The 16,200-nt window shown below is 49.2% G+C and overlaps 1 protein-coding gene across 3 annotated transcripts in view; it reads right to left on the reverse strand.

Moving 5' to 3' along the window:
• Window positions 1-16,200, reverse strand: part of SAMD4A (sterile alpha motif domain containing 4A) — a 98,994-nt gene that overhangs the window by 14,076 nt on the left and 68,718 nt on the right. For all 3 annotated transcript variants that reach the window (XR_014226517.1, XM_082283836.1, XM_082283835.1), the window contains exons 4-6: window positions 6,435-6,698; window positions 1,710-1,819; window positions 963-1,049 (exon numbers count right to left, since the gene is read on the reverse strand). Coding sequence is in view for 2 of the 3 variants with exons in the window: in XM_082283836.1 (XP_082139962.1) it covers window positions 963-1,049; window positions 1,710-1,819; window positions 6,435-6,698 (461 nt within the window). In the remaining variant the exon portion in view is untranslated. The remainder of the gene's footprint in view (window positions 1-962; window positions 1,050-1,709; window positions 1,820-6,434; window positions 6,699-16,200) is intronic.

Genomic DNA, 16,200 nt, shown 5'->3' on the forward strand with positions numbered 1-16,200 from the left:
GGCTGTGCCAGCTGAGCTGGGCTCCAGCTCCCGCACAGCGCCACTCAATCAATACCAGATTTCCAAATCTTGGCGCAGAAGCGGGGGAAGAGGCTGTGCAATCGCCTGGAAAACACAGAGCTGCAGCCAGCTCCATCCAGCTCTTGGATTTAATAGTTATTATTAATAACAGAGGTAAATATGGCTTTAGTAGCTCCTGCCATACTCTGAGCACAAGCCTGTATTATAAATAAATAGTGAAGCAGTGAGTTAAGGAAAACACCAATAAATAGCAACACACCACAGAAGTATTTAAAAGCCCCTAGTGGGAGGCTCTGCAAGTTGCTGTCTGAAGATGGTGCAATTAAATATAATATAATACAGCGATAATAAATAGGGAGAGGTTGGGTGAGCTGCTCCCAGCAAGGCTGTGGTGCTGCTGCTTCCCCAACAGCCCTTTCTGCAGGATCTAAGCTTTTGTTGAAGTGATAAAGAAGCTTTTATTTATTCTCCTTGGAAATTCAAGATGTTATTCAGGCACTGATGCGGGTGTGTGGTGTTTTATCAGGGGACAGGGTGCCCATATGTTGTTCCAGGAAAGCTCAAGTCTTTCTGAGCACCCTGGAGCTGGCCAGGGTTACAGGGTACATCCATCCCTGCTGTGTGAGGCGTGGGAGATGGATTAGGACCCGCTCTGCAAAACACAGCTTTGAGCAATCTGGTCTAGTGGAAGGTGTCCCCTGCCATGGCAGAGGGCTGGAACTGGATGGTCTTTAAGGTCCCTGCCAGCCCAAACCATTTTGGAATTCTGTGAAATAAAACCAGCATCTGGTAAAGGGCGTCGTTCACATGCAGCTAAGCCAGTAACAGCTTTCCCTGCAGAAGATCCCCACAACATGTGTAAGCAAAGAGTGCTTCACCCCAGAATTAATTCCTGGCTTCTTAAAAACACAAGAAATACAAAAATGGCTGTGATTACTTACCCCTTCTAGAGATTTGAGCAGGTTTTGTCTTTCTTTTAGCTTTTGGATACTGATGACTATTTTGTGTCTTGCGCCTTTGGTAACGTTCTGCAAAAACAGCACAAAACTTGGCATTAACACTTCCACGGGGCAGCTGGGTCAACCCAAACCCTTCCCCTCCTAAACAAAAAAGGGCTGCTAGAAATTAATGAAATTTCTGAGTGCAGGGATTCCTGGGGGACATAGAAAATCACTCAGAGACTTGCTGAAGACAGAGATTTCCAGCTAGTCTGTCCCTCCCTGTTGCACCTCACACGGAAAGCAAAGGTGTTGCCCATTCCTCTTCATCCCAAGGATAATCCAGAAGTGAACCTGAAAGCAGCGGGGGTTGGAACCTTAAAGATTAAATATAATCTGTAAGGTCACTTCCAACCCAAACCAACCAATATTCTATGATTCTACAACATTTTCAAAGGCAATCAGCCATCAAAGCCCCACTGACTTTAAAGGAATTGGCTACTGCAGGTTGTACCCCTGAAACTCCTGAACTTAATCCCAACTGGAAAAAAAATCCCAAGTGCAGCTCCCAGTGATGGGACTTCCATGCTGGGACTCCAACAAGAACATGGGGACAAGGCTTTTTTCGGGTACAGTGTGGGATTTTTTCGCTCCCCAAGACCCAGTTTCCCTTTCTCTGCTTCCCAACCACGGGAAGACACACAAAGGGGCGTTGGAGGTGTGTCACCCCCCAGGTGACATGGGCCATACTTGTGCCTCGAGCTGGCATTCGGTGAGGGCCATCATCTCCTCGTACGTCATCTGGGAGAAGAGGGCGGCGTACTTGTGCAGCCGGAGGCTCTTCAGCCAGGCTGGGACATCTGGAACACAAAGGAAGGAGAGGAGAGCTCTGTTGAATTCATGGAACAGCACAACCATGAGCAACAGCATCAACACCAACATGAGGGGCATCCCACCTGACACCTCACTGAACTTCACAGACCTTTGGGAGGACACAGTGCTGTGGATGTGGATGGGACAAGGAACCAGTCCCTGGATGAGGACACAGTGCTGTGGATGTGGATGGGACAAGGAACCAGTCCCTGGATGAGGACACAGTGCTGTGGATGTGGATGGGACAAGGAACCAGCCCCTGGGTGAGGACACAGTGCTCTGCATGTGGATGGGACAAGGAACCAGCCCCTGGATGAGGACATATCGTCAGAAGTTGGGTTTCTCTGGGAAAGCCACTGGGCATTAGCCCAAGGGGAGCTGGAATTTTGCCACTGCACACCAAGCTCCTCACTGCTGTTTTCCCAGGAACATGGGAACTGCTGAAGCTGATGCAGTGGTTGAGCTTGGGATGAGCAAGGGCTGTTTTGTAGATGGCAGACACTGATTTATGGTATGAGGGATGGTGCCATGTGCTGAAAATTGAACTGGCTGCTTAAACAGAAATAAAGATATGGGTTTGGGACGGAAAAATGGTGTGCCATCAAAGATGGCCACAAAATCTGCTTGGGACCTAAAAATGCACCGACTGAAATGACTTCTTCCTTCCCAGTCATTACCTGTAGTGTAGCACCTCTGTGTCTGGCTGGATGGATACCCCAAAGTAAATTTATCCTCCTAACATCAAGATGGTTTCACAGTAAGGAACCTGGGAGGGGAATCCTTCCTCTGTGACATTCAAAAGCCCACCAGGCTCCATGATGGTGTGCCCTCCACAGAGAAGGCAATGTGACATCAAGCAGCTACTCAGGGTTTTGCAGGTTTGGGGTCTGTGGTGATACCCCACAAGGGAGGGGGGCCCTGCAGGTGTCTGTACTGCAGCACAGCACTGGGCCTGTGGCAATGCTTTTCCTTTGTAAAGGCTTCAAATGCTTTGCCAAATCGAGACCTGCTTTATTTAGCACCTACAACCCGACAGTAGCTCTGCCACAGCGTACCCAGCTGACCTGCTCCCCTCCCAGCAACACCTTGTTCATAATCCTTGTCCCCTTCCCCACCAGTGAGACACCCAGGAGCTCACTCCCACTGCTGGGACATCCATCCCATGGTGTGAGTCCAGAAAGTCCCACACTGTTGAGTACCAGATGCAAGTCAAGGACTGGCCATGACCTCTTCCTGAACCAAGGCCTCGTCACTGGAAGGGACAGGGCAGGAGGGACCATTGGTTTGGTTCCCTAAGGCAATCCACACATCTGCCAGAAGTCTCCTGCTGGCTGATCCCAAACCCACCTTGCATCCAAGCAGAGGATGCAAACAATCCCAACACGCTGTGTTTTGCTCACACTCTCCAAAACCCCAGACACACATTGGGATTCACGTGTCAGTGAAATTCCTCAAGTGCTGCACAGGAGATAACCCCACACCAAGCACAGGGAAAAGCAATTAGTGAGCACAAATGGGCTGAAATTCACCATTTTCCAAAAGTTCCAACATGCAACAGCCCCGAAGTCTGCTACCAGCACCCTCTTAAACTATTTCTGTTTAAAATAAATAAAAACCACTTAGCAAAAAGCCCCATTTCCAGCACAGGCCCCCATCTCAACATCATTTTAACACAAAACCACACCAATTCTAGTGACAGCACCATTCTAGTGACAGTCCCCTGGGGACACCTGCCTTTGGCACATGTCCCTGCTGATGGCAAAGCCCACAGGGATGCTTCCAGAAGAGAGATGCAACTTCATGTAGACATTGAACCCTGCAGGAAACCAGTCTCCAACCTCTGCAGGGGCTTGGGGCGCAGCAGCTCTTCACCTTTGCATCAGCCTGTCTGGATCATGCCCTAATTTGGGCTGCGTGATGGTCCCAGAGCCCCCTGCCAGCAGACATGGCAATCCTGGAAGCAGGCTGGGGAGAAGGAGCCACCCCAGCATACAGAGGGTGTGTTGTGTGTGGTGGGGCCTTCCCACAAGGAAGAGGCAACCAGGAGGTGCAAGGACATCCAAGGTGATTTCATGGTCCTTGGAAAGCCAAACTTCCCAATGTTCTCCATGGATGGGTGAACCACCTGCCTGCAGAGCTACTCTTTAATCAGCAATTACCAGGAGCTAATTGCAAAGTCATGGCACTGCTGTCAGGAAATTTAGAAGGAAAACAGCTCACCCTGCAATATTTACACACAGGACACCTTGGATATACTCCCAGCAGAACCCCCCCACTCTATCCAGACCCTCCCGCCAGTGCTCCCCAAGCTGTGCTCCAGGAATCACAGAATCCTGAAATCATTTGGGTTGGAAGGGACCTTAAAGATCACCTAATTCCAACCCCCTGCCATGGCAGGAACACGGGAAGGGACAGACAGACACACAGACGGGCTCCACGGGGAACCAAGTGTCCTTATCTTCCCCTGGAGAAACCAGGAGCTAGGAAAAAGCCAAAGGGGATTTCCCCTTCAGCATGAAGATAGATGGAAAAAAAAGAAATGGGTGACAGGAGAGCATAAAGATAAACAGAAAGGAAAGAAATAGCTGACACTGGGGGGGGGGGGATCAACTGCTAAACCAGATGGGGATCTGTCCTGGGCTCCTCACATTCCAGATCCCGTGGGTCTGGATCCTCCCGGATGCCCCGGAGGGTGTTAAAGAAGGAACCAGCTGACCAGAAGCAGGGGTGACTCCCAGCCACAGGAGCCTGCAGGCGCTCGGGGGAGACGTGGCTGCAATTCAGAGAAGGGACTTGGCAGCTGGAGCAGCCGGTCTGGATGGAATACGAGGCAACCCAGTAAAAATGCACCGAGCTGTGCGCTTCTGTAGGAACAAGAAACGGCACGATCCGAGGGCAGGGAACGGGCAGTCCTTTTTTTTCCTCAGGAAAGCTGTGGGGATACAATGGGTCATATGCAGCCCACGGTGCTTTGTTATTTGAGGACGATGAGCTACACAGCCACAGGAATGCTGTCTGGAGGCAAACAAGCCTCTGCACTGCTTCCAAGTCCAGTTTTGGGCAACGCACCTTCAATAAAACGCGGACTTTTTGGAAAAAAACCTGGCGGAGAGAAGCAGGAACAACCCCAAGTTTAGAAAACATCATCTGGGAAGGCACTGGAATGGTTCAGCCTGAAGAAAACCCAGCAGAGGGGGTAGGACATGGCAGGCATAGACACCAGAGGTTGTGAACATCAATTCTGCACGTCCCTGGACAGGGGGACAAAAGCCATTTGGCTGAGTCAGCAATGAGGGAATCATGTTTGGAAGTCTGGGAAGGGATGGCCCAAGGAAGGGTGCCCATATCCCAGCTGCACACAGCAGCAAGGGGATGTGTTAATATGTGGGGGTTATTTAATGGATTATGGCTTGTGGACAGCCTCTGGGTTTTGTGGATTTGGCCACACAGGTTGATTGCACAGCACTGGGAAGTGTCTATCCACGCAGATCTCGGAGCTGCAGCTGTGGATCACAGGGAGCCAAGCTCCCCATGGTCTTCCTCCCCAGCTCCTTCTGCAGAAACCTGGAGAAATGTAGTGTTAAACAGCCCCCCCGAAACACTTGCTCCCAAAAAGTTCTCCCTGGCCAGACAGACTGCAGGACCTGACCTGCCTCTGGTTACATTCCTTGGAACCATGAGGGGTTTTTCATGCATTTATTTCATGCACATCAAAGCCATCTAGAGCCAAGCCAAATGCAGTCCCACATCACATAGATTTATCCATATCTCAATTTGTCTGTAATTAGACTAAAATCAGACCTTGTGACTGTTAAAAAATACAATTATTTCCCTATTCTGATACACTACTGGTCTGTACACAATCAAGCAGCTTTGCATTAATGCAAATTGGAGTTGTTTAAATCAGTCTGAGAGCTGCAGGGTCATTTTCAGTCTGTTCCAGGAACACACAGTCAGTGTTTGCCCGGTTTTTATCTATTTATTCCTCCTCAGCCTGAAGTTTGCTCTCCATCTTTGACTGCAGCAAGTGGGATTCATTTCTGCCTTGTTTACCACCAGAACCACATATATTTATTGCCAAAATCTCTGTGAAATGCAGGTATAACAGGAAAACCAACCGAAACACACAGGTTAAATTCACTGCAAACAAGTATCCCAAGCCAAAGCTTCCCCAAATACTTGGTGGGTACCAAACACTGCAATGGTAAATCACACATGGCTTGCTAAGCTTGCTCTAAGCTATTTTTCACCGTCATAAAAAAAGAAAGAGAAAAAAGAGCACCACTCGCAGCCAAAAGCCACAGGCTATGGAAAAAATCCAGCTTTTTGGAAAGCTGGCAGCTCACAGGATTTTGGGGCAAAACCAGCCCACTGGCACCCAAGCGTAAGACGTCAGATCAGGACCAGCTGCTACTTAAAAGAAAACCCAACGCATTCCCCTAAACCTAAATTCCTAAGCCGGGAAGAAACGCTGGGAGGCCCCGTTTGCTTACGAGGATCCTCGCCCAAAACCGCCAACCGAGAGCCCCGCGCTGCCGGGAAAACGGCTCTGCCCCTCCTGCCTCTGGGTGCTGGGGGGTTGGGGTCTGGTTTGTCACTCACCTTTCATCCCACTCCCTTCCTCCTGGAATGTGTTACGAGCGGAAGGCTGATCTTCTAAATGTTCACTCCCACCACTTCCCGAAGAGGCTACACTGCTTTGTGGAGACAGGGGGGCATGATCGGAAGGGATGCACTGGGGTCCTCTAGCTCGTAAGTCCTCATGAGACATCCATCCATGTCCTAGAGGTTGGTTTGGCACATTCATGGGTGGGGTAAGGGACACAGAGCGTTTCAAAGGGCTGTGGTGTGTCTGGCCTGAGAGAACTGAAAAAAAAATAAAATCAAAGAGGTTATTCCCCCCTCGCGGCCCGGGATGCAGCAGAGTCCCCCGAAAAAAAAAAATCAAATGAAATTACAAAATGTGTGGTGGTGGTTGGCCATGGTGCCTCGCTGATGGCTTTGCAGCGCCCCTGAGCCCTACCCTGAGCTCTCTGCTTTGCCTCCTGTGAAGCAAAAAGGACGGGAGTACCTGCAAGGAGATGGGGTCACATGAGCTGTGCTGGGCTGCTCAAGGGAAGGCATTGCATGGATTCCATCTCTAGGGAAAAAACATCAATCGAGCAGTTCCAGAGCGTAAAAATCCCCAGGATGGGGATGTCCTCACAGAGATCCAAGGGAAGCATCTCTCTTCCTTTGGGGTAGGACCTGGCTTGTGCCCCGAAGCAGGAGCACTTACACATCTGCCAAAGCCATTGCAAGGGTACTTCTCATCCATAGGAACGTCTCAGCCTTGCTGAGTCCTACTAAAATCACAGGATCGTGGGATAGTTTGTGTTGGAAGGGACCTTACAGATCTCATTCCAATCCCCTGCCATGGGCAGGGATACCTTCCACTAGACCAGGTTGCTCCAAGCCCCGTCCAACCTGGCCTTAAACACTTCCAAGGACTCTCTCTGTGTCAAGTACTGAAAAAAATATTTAAAGATTCTTCTGTTTGCTTAACAAAATTCAAATTCCATCAATCACAGTCACTAAACTACTGGTTTAACCATAAACACAGTGTATGTCATTTAGCGTACAGATTTAGGATACAAACCAGGGAAAATTTCCCTACTCCAGGAAAATCTGAGGGCAGAGGGGTTAGAATGACCTTTCAGCCTATAAGAAACAGAAGCAAAAACTTTTCAATTTTTCTTTCCAAAACCAATTTTTAAACTGTACAAAACCTGGGGGAAATTCATTGTTCTCATGGCTTTTCCACCTAAAGCACCAAAGCCCTAAAGCTCCTTAATCCCCTTTTTTGCATTTACAGCAGTTCACCAAAACCACTCAGACTCCTCTATGTGTTATTATTTAATATAAACGAGTCTTGGTGGAAAACCCCCAGCCAGGTGCACTGTGCTGCAAAAGTTACACCAGGCTTAACTCCTGGCTCAAGCCTGGGGGAAAACCCACCATCAAAGCCATCTCTGCTGACCAGGAGAGGGATGAAAATGAGGCAATAGCAGGGTTGTAAAAGGAGGGGAGAGAGAAACACCAGAGCACATTTGCATTTATTAACCACCTGCAAAAAGCAGCTGGTACCACAGGCAGCTGATGGATGAAGCCAAAAACCTGTGGATTTCTGTAATGCTTAAATAATTCCTATTTCTGAAAGGGTTTTCTTGTGCCAACATGTAACACTGACACCACACTCTTCAGGGAAGCACCGGGGTTGGCTTATGGGGAAGAAACTGTTCCCTTCCCATTTAAAAACTATACAAACATCTTCCAGAAGTCTCTTGGCAGAAAAAGATGTCAATGAGATCCTGAGATTGCTTCCAGAGCAGTGTTATGCCTCCTAAAGTTGCGATATGATGCATCCGGATGGGGAAATAGATGGATTTCAGAAGGTCTTGGCCAAGATTTTCAGCTCTTGGCTTTACAATTGTACCCCAAACCCAGCACTGCAACAGGGCTCTGTAGATGCCACATTACCCTCCCAGGAGAAAAATATATTTAGGATTTAAAACCCCCAAAATATAGGGGGAATTATAGAGAAAAAAATGGATAAATTGGTTAAAATGCATCACCAGAGCTGAGCATCACCTTGGCACCACCCAGAGCCCTTCTGCAGCTGCTGCCTCCAGCCACGGTCACACCACCACAGGGAGAGAATCCACCCAGAATTTGCTGTAGGAAAAACTCTGGTTTAGGAAATATTTGTCTCCCTTAGATGAAGGAGAGATGCAGGAGAAGGGGCAAGGAGGACTGGAGCTAATTGTCCCCTTTCAGGAGGCGAAGGGCTCCTCTACTAATCCAGCTCTTACAGGGTGTGTGCAGACACTGGTACCCAGCAGCGCTTACACCACCCTCTCCCCACCAAAATCCTGCACACAAGAGGGTATTTTTGGCATAAATCCAGCCCAGATTCCTTCACGAGCAGCAATACCCTTGCAAACTGCTGCTCTTCCATCTTAATTTTATGTCCCCTAATTAGAAGCTGGTGTCGGCTGAAGGAGAAATAATGAACTCCAAAGGATGGCCAGGGACAATTAGAAACCATCCAGTGCAACAGATAAAAATCAGTTCCACTTCTTTCCCCGAGATAACGCAACGCTGAATCCAAGAGAACATGTTTTACTAAGCCAAATTTTTACTGAACTGTGACTCAGTTCACACAATCCCCCAAGAGGCAGCAGGGACAATCCCTCTGCAAAGGGTGCTGCAAGTCACCAGCTCTTTGAAACCACCCCAGCTTTTCTGGGGACCAGACTGAGATGATTTAAGGGCTCTCAGCACCGGCCTAACTTTAGGCTCTGCTTTCTGGCTGTAACAGACACTGATGATAATGTGGTTTCTTGCAAGCCATTTTACCTGTTTCCATCAGCCCTAAAAACAGTGTGAGTCCTGGGATGGCACCTGACAGGTGTGCACACTCCTCTCCCTCTTTCACTCTGTAATCCCCCAGGGGATTAATAAATGCCTGTATTTATTATATGTATTAATATTTATTAATGCTGCTGCTTGTGATCACACCCTCAGTTTCTTGAAATAAGAGGATGTAGCTAATTATTTTCAAAGCATCATTTATTGTAGGTCCTGACCTGAATTTGACCATCCTGTGTGCTTTTTGGATGGTCCAAAGTGAACCCAGGGCCGCTCCTGCTAAAAGAAATGGTCCACGTGGGCTTTAACTTCAGCAGAAGAAAACCAAGTGTGAGCTTATCACCTTACACTCAAGCCTCCTTTTCTTTTACTACAAAAATATTAAGCTTTAATTTAAAAAGGAAATCTAAAATGTTATTCTGGGGCAAGATAAGCTCCCAGGAGGTGGGTGGGCACAGCTGCCTTTCTGAGTGCTGCGAGCTGGGCAAACAAAGAGGGGAAACCACCGCTCCAAAAGGCATCCCACGCTGGCACATGGATTCCCTATGGCTTGTAAGCGTGCCCCACTTCTGCTTTAGAAGTGTTTTCCTGCCCTTTAGGCACTGCAAGACTCTACACAGGCACTGCCTGGTCCAGCTCCTTCCAAACACGTGTCAGGCAGGACAGGGGTTGGAGCAGATCACGGCTGTCCCCGGGATAAGCAGGCTGGTGTTGCCTCTTTGCTCGGCCACCACGGCTCTGCACAGCCAGGGTTGTGCTCAACCCACACCGGGTTTCCTTGTAAGAAACCTCTCCATGACCTCCAGACCGGGACCAAGCTCAGGATAATATTCCCAGGTAAAAAAAATGTAGAGGATGGAGAAAGAGTGAAGGCAACAATGCAGCACAAAGTTCCCCATCACAGGAGGCAGCTGCTGACCACGCTGGGAGCATCCCTGTGGGACCACCCCCTCCCCAGGCAAATCCAGCTTCATCCCAGACCAAACCCTGGCTGGGCTGGCAGGCACGACAACACACTTATAGAAACTCTGAGGCTGCAAGTGCTCTCACCCCGTGAAGCCTTGGGTTTGGGATTTTTTTCCCCCCTCCTCTTCCCTTTTGAAGTGGTGCTGCCTATTTTGGGAGGCAAGGGCTGATTTCAAGAGGGTTTTTGTTCGCTGAGGACCATGTGGAACAGCGTCAGACATTTGTGTTGTGGTTTCTCAGGGTTTTGGGCCAATTTTTTTCAGCCTGAGAAGGGAAAAGCCACCCATTCCTGTAATTAGAGCTGAGGAATTGGGCTTTGCAGGCAGACCTTCCTCCACACAGTATGGGACAGCTGTCGAGGTGCTCGCCCTCCCTCTGCCCTTCATGAAATCTAGCCTAAAGTGTTGCAATAGTCCATGACAGGACACAAATGTGACAGCTTCCAGCAAGAGTCAGACCCACCACCGAGAGTGTTCAGAATGTCTCCAGTCCCCACCAGGTCCCTGACACCTAAAGGACCAGCAGAGGGTCCATACATCAGGTTACAGTTCCAAATAACATCTTCCCATGCCTGGAGAAAGGAAAAAGCACTGCGAGGTGCCTACTGAATTCTTTTTGTTGTTGTTGTTTTAGTCTAAAAATGGCACTTCTTGGCTGCAAAGCTGTTTATGGTGCATCCTTAGGCAGCATCTGAGCACATACAGCTCCTTTCCTGGTCTTTTGGTACCAGGAACAGCAGCCTGACCCCAAAAAGCAGGGATGTTTTGAATCCACACAATGTTTTGTGCAGCCTGGAAGCTCCCCCATGGAGAGGGAACACTGAGCAATCCCCTCACAAAGCAAACCCCAAGTTCAACTCAGTCCTCCCCTCTGCCTCCTCCTTGCTATCCCAGTCACGACACATCCTCTCCTCCAGGAAGGCTTCCCCATGCTGGCAGACCAATGCCCAGGGCTTTTCCAGCGCTTCTTTGCCGAGAACCCTTGGAAAGAGCTGCCAGTGGGTCACACTGCCCAGCTGGCACCCAGCCTCCTTCCTGGGCACCTCATTCACCCGCTCCCCACGTGCCCCAGGCAGCTCCAGCATGGCCAGAGCAGAACCTGATGGAACATTTTTCAGCTCAACATCCCCTAACCCTTGGAGCCTTTTCTTTGTGCCTTTTTTTCTTTAATCTCCCTGTGTTCTGTGGCTGTGACTTTAACTGCGTTTGCAGGAGCCGGATAATCCATGTCCTGGCCTCTGAACCACGGGCTGATATAACCCAAGAAGGGGTGAAAATGAGGGTCCTAAATGCAAGAAGCCACTGGGTTTTATGGAAAATAGTGGTATTAGGAAATTAGTGGTATTAACTCCTGCATTAGAGAAAAAACCCCCTACAAGCAGAGAGCTGCCCTGAGCAGAGAAATAGGAAGAAGCACAGACTGCCAAAAAGACTGTCAAGCAAACTTTTTTAAAGAAATGACGTTTCTAAACACAGTTTCCTGCTCAAGAAACTGGACAGAGAAACAATAACCTGTTTGTTGCTGCTCTCTCTGAGCAGCTCATGCGAGACCCCATCCAGGCTCAGTGGGGAAGGAACCCTCGCAGGGGGTTTTGAAATTCCCTGCATGGCACAAACACACGTGGACCCGCGGTGTGGCTCCAGCAGGAATTGCTGTGACTGTTATTTACTCATTTGTGTGGCAGCAGGAGTGGGGCTGCATCTAAAGATGTGTAAATTCAGACCTTGGTGGTTCCAGCAATCCGACGGGATGCGTTTCTGGAAGGAAGCCCAGCTTGTCTCACCAAGCAGTAGGAGCTCAGGAGCTGCTTTCAAGCTCCTTCATAGAATCCTGGGATGGTTTGGGTTGGGAGGGACCTTAAAGAACATCCAGTTCCACCCCCTGCCGTGGGCAGGGACACCTTCTACTAGCCCAGGTTGCTCCAAGCCCCATCCAGCCTGGCCTTGGATACTGCCAGGGATCCAGGGACAGCCACAGCTTCTCTGGGCACCCTGTGCCAGGGTCTCACCACCCTCACAGGCAAGAATCTGTTGTTAAAATTAATCTAAATCTCCCCTCTTTTAATTTAAAACCTTTCCCTCAGCCCATGTAAAAAGTCCCTTTCCCTCTTCTTTATGAGCCCCTTCCTAAGTACTGAAATGTCCTTGCTTCCCACTAGAGCATCCAGCAAGCTGGGAGCAAGACAGAACAGATGTGAATCCAACCAGGATTTAACTCACAGACAAAAGGATGCATGGAATGATGGCTCAGGGAGGTGGGAATGGGTGGGGATGGAGGATTAGGGGTATGTTGCAAGGAAGTGCTGCCCTAAACCACGAGTCTCTTGGGGTAAACACAATGCCCCGATGTCCCGGCCAATAAATGCATTTTTTCTCCTAAATCTATACACAAAGCACAGAAAATCAGTGTTTGTCCCTGGGGAATCCCGGTCCATTAATATCAAATGCTGCTGTGCTGAACCGAGCCTCCCTAATTATCCCAGAAAATAGCTTTTGCTATGGGCTCCTGGGAGAAATTCCTCCCCTGCTCATGAATGAAGTCAGATAAACAGCATTGGGATGCAGAAACTCTCCTTCCCAAAGTCCTTTTCCACCCAAAAGGGATGTCCCGGAATATTTTCCTTGCTCCAGCAGCAGCCAGGGCTCCTCACTGCCTCAATCCCCCGTCTGAGGAGCATCTCCCTGCCGAGACTTCCAACAGCATCAGCTTCCACCACACGTTACACTCCAGATGGAGAAACCCCTCCACCACTTGCAACCATTTCAGGAGGCCAACCTGGAAGATGTGCATCCTTTATACAGCAATATGCAACCTGTGGGAAACTGGGAGTGAGAAACAAAGGGCCTTAAACCAGTCAAGTGGAAGAGGTGAATGTGAAACCTCTGGAATTGACACAATATACTGGGATCCAATAATCCCTAGAGTCATTAACAACCTGTGGAGTGAGAGCAGGGAGGCAGTGTGTCTTTAGCAGTGACAAAACACCTGAGGACAACGAGTGTCTTACATGATGTACGTGCCACAGTCATCACCCAGACTGAAACAGCCTGTAGCCTTTTCCATCCTTGCTGACTTAGTTTGGATTTTCTCCTCCCTTGTCTCTTTTTAGCCACTTTCACTCATTCGAAAAAGCCACCATGGCACAGATCTTGCAAGACAAATTCCTCAGTGTTTCAGCCTTCCTCTGTCCTCCACCTCTTGGGAACTCACACACCCCCATCCTGAGCAGCTTCCCTTTCCATCTGGGCTGGCCATGTCTTATTCCTTCTCCTCCTTATCTTTCAAAAGCATAAAATTTTACCAGCTCCAGGAGAAAAGAGAAGCCTGCTGGGTCCCCAAGGCCACCAAGGGGCAAATGCAGTATCCAGTTTCCCACATGGGAAGATGCAAAAGATGGTGCCCATCAGGGACACCCTATGGGACACCCCAGGACAAGGGGGAATGGCTTCTCACTGACAGAGGGCAGGGTCAAATTGGATATTGGGAAGAAATTCTTCCCTGTGAGGGTGCGGGGGCCCTGGCACAGGTTTCCCAGAGAAGCTGTGGCTGCCCCATCCCTAGAAGTGTTCCAGGCCAGGGTGGAGAGGGCTTGGAGCAACCTGGGATAGTGGAAGGTGGCCCTGCCCATGGCAGGGGGTGGAACTGGATGTTTTTTAAGGTCCCCTCCAACACAAATCAGTCTGGAATTCTAAAATTCTATGACTCCCAAACCCTGAGCCCTGAAATGCTCCCCAACAATCCCCAGCAGCAACAGGACAGCCACGGCTGCTATCATAAACCAAGTATTAATTCTTTCCCATTACTGCTCCAAATTAACTCAGCTCAGCTTTCCACCTCCTCTACATACCGACAGCAGATGCATCCTAAAAATCTGCCTTCATCATCCTCCAAAACATTCCTGATTGCTCAGATATTGCCTCGCATTCAAGTTATGACACAGATCCCTGCGCCAGCTAACACGAGACCGCATTGCTCAGCAAACAGGGGGACTATGGTTACAAGAAAACATCAAATGCAGAACAACCAGCCTCAAATAAAATTGCATAACGGGTGGGAATAGCAAAACTTGAGGGGAAAATAAAACAAAATTTAAAAAAAACCAGCTTCAAGGCTGCCAAAACGGAGCCATTGATTACAGCACATTTGATCCATTTGCATGCAGAGAGCTTTGCTTTGGAGCCGAGATGGAAACAGTCTTAATATAGCTGGAGAGAAAATATCCTCCTTGCACTCTCCTAACTGCACTTTGATAGGAAGCAGCCACAGAGCAGATGGTGCCTATATATAATCACCAGACCTATTATCCCAGCCTCTTTTAGTAATTTGAAGGATGTGATAACCACAAGGAGAGCAGCAAATATTCCCCCTCCCTCCCTCCCTTCCCTTGCTAATTAAAATATAAAAAAAAAAAGAGAAAAAAAAAAAAAGAAAAAAAAAGGGGGAGGAAGCTATAATTATGGTAACAAATAAAAGAATTTCCAAATGAAGTAAATAACTATTTTGTGCACTGCTCCTTTAAACCAGAAGTCAAAAGTTAATTAAACAGCAGTGTGTTACTGAGTCAGGAGAACACAGCAAGTCCCAGTGCAGTGGGGAAGGAGACTGGAATCACTCCGGATGAATCCAAACCACAGCATTCCCACCCCTCCTCTGTGCCCTCCTGCCATTTCACTGCAGATGCTGTGTGACGGTGGGGGGAAGGAGAGCTCATCTCTTTCCATTCCTTTACTTGCCAAAGGCCAGAGTTGCATGGATTCTAAGGATGAGCAACGGGAAGGGGATTCTCTCCAAGGGTTTCTTGCCCCATGAAGATGCTCAGGAAAACATCACAAATGTGATTCTAGTGATGCTTTGAGGGAAGGCTGTGGAATGGTGGTGTTGGGACGAGGTCATGGAGAAACAAGAAAGGTTCAAGGAGGGAATTCTCATAAGGCCCTTAACAGATGTAAGTTAATAGCGGAGGTGCTGAGGAACAGCCTTGGCTCCCAGACAGAGCCCTTGGTCCCCTGCTGATGGCTCCAAGGGTGATGCAAAACTGCAGACAGGAACCCACAGGTGCTCATGGGGTGATGGGAAAAGCAAAGCTTCCTTTGGGAGAGCACCAAGCTCCCATGCACTGAGTAACCACGGCTTGCTGTGGTCTGTGCCTGTATCCGACAGCTGGAAAAATACACCTGGGCCTAGGAGGGTACATCCATCAACAAAACCTCCCAGAGAGAGGAGACTTCTGAGGGGTCTGAGAGAATTACTGGGGCTGTCTGACTTTGCTCCACAACCCGGAGAGCATCAATCAGCTGCCGTGGCAGCTTCTGTGCCGCTTCTGGGCACACATTCATTGGCGACAGGAATCCCAAAGACTAAAGCATTGCTGCTGCTTCCTGACATCCACCCCTGAGACACCCAGACTGCTCTAAGGGAAGTGGAGGTGGCATCAGAGCCACAAGCTTCAACCTCCCCCCATTCCAACCTGCACATCAAGGATAGTGTCCTATCCTCCCATCAAGGGACAAGCAACCCATCAACAGCAAAACCGGGGCAGGCATTCCCTGCCCTGAGCGCCTACAGTCGGTGACTGCACTGGGATTTCACAAGCTGAGAGGGTGGAAACATTCCCGGGTGCTGCTGGAATAGAGATTCCCACATTAGGTGGCCTCATTCCAGCCAGGAAGCTGCAGAGCCATCGCTTTGTGAGTAGGGTATGTAAGCTTGGGAGCAGTGCTCCATAAGATCACAGATTCACAGAAGATGCAGAGTTGGAAGGCATCCATCAGGTTCAAGTCCAACTCCTGGCCCTGCACGGGACACTCCAAGAATCCCATCCTGTGCCTGAGACCGTTGTTCAAACACTCCTTGACCTCTGTCAGGCTTGGGGCTGTGACCATTCCCTGGGAAGCCTGCTCACCAGCCACCCTCTGGGGGAACAACCAGATATCCAACCTAAACCTTCCCTGACTCAGCTTCATGCTGTTCCCGTGTGTGGGTACAGACCAAA

Source organism: Coloeus monedula, assembly GCF_965178545.1.
Source record: "Coloeus monedula genome assembly, chromosome: 6".
NCBI classification, from domain to species: Eukaryota; Metazoa; Chordata; class Aves; order Passeriformes; family Corvidae; genus Coloeus; species Coloeus monedula.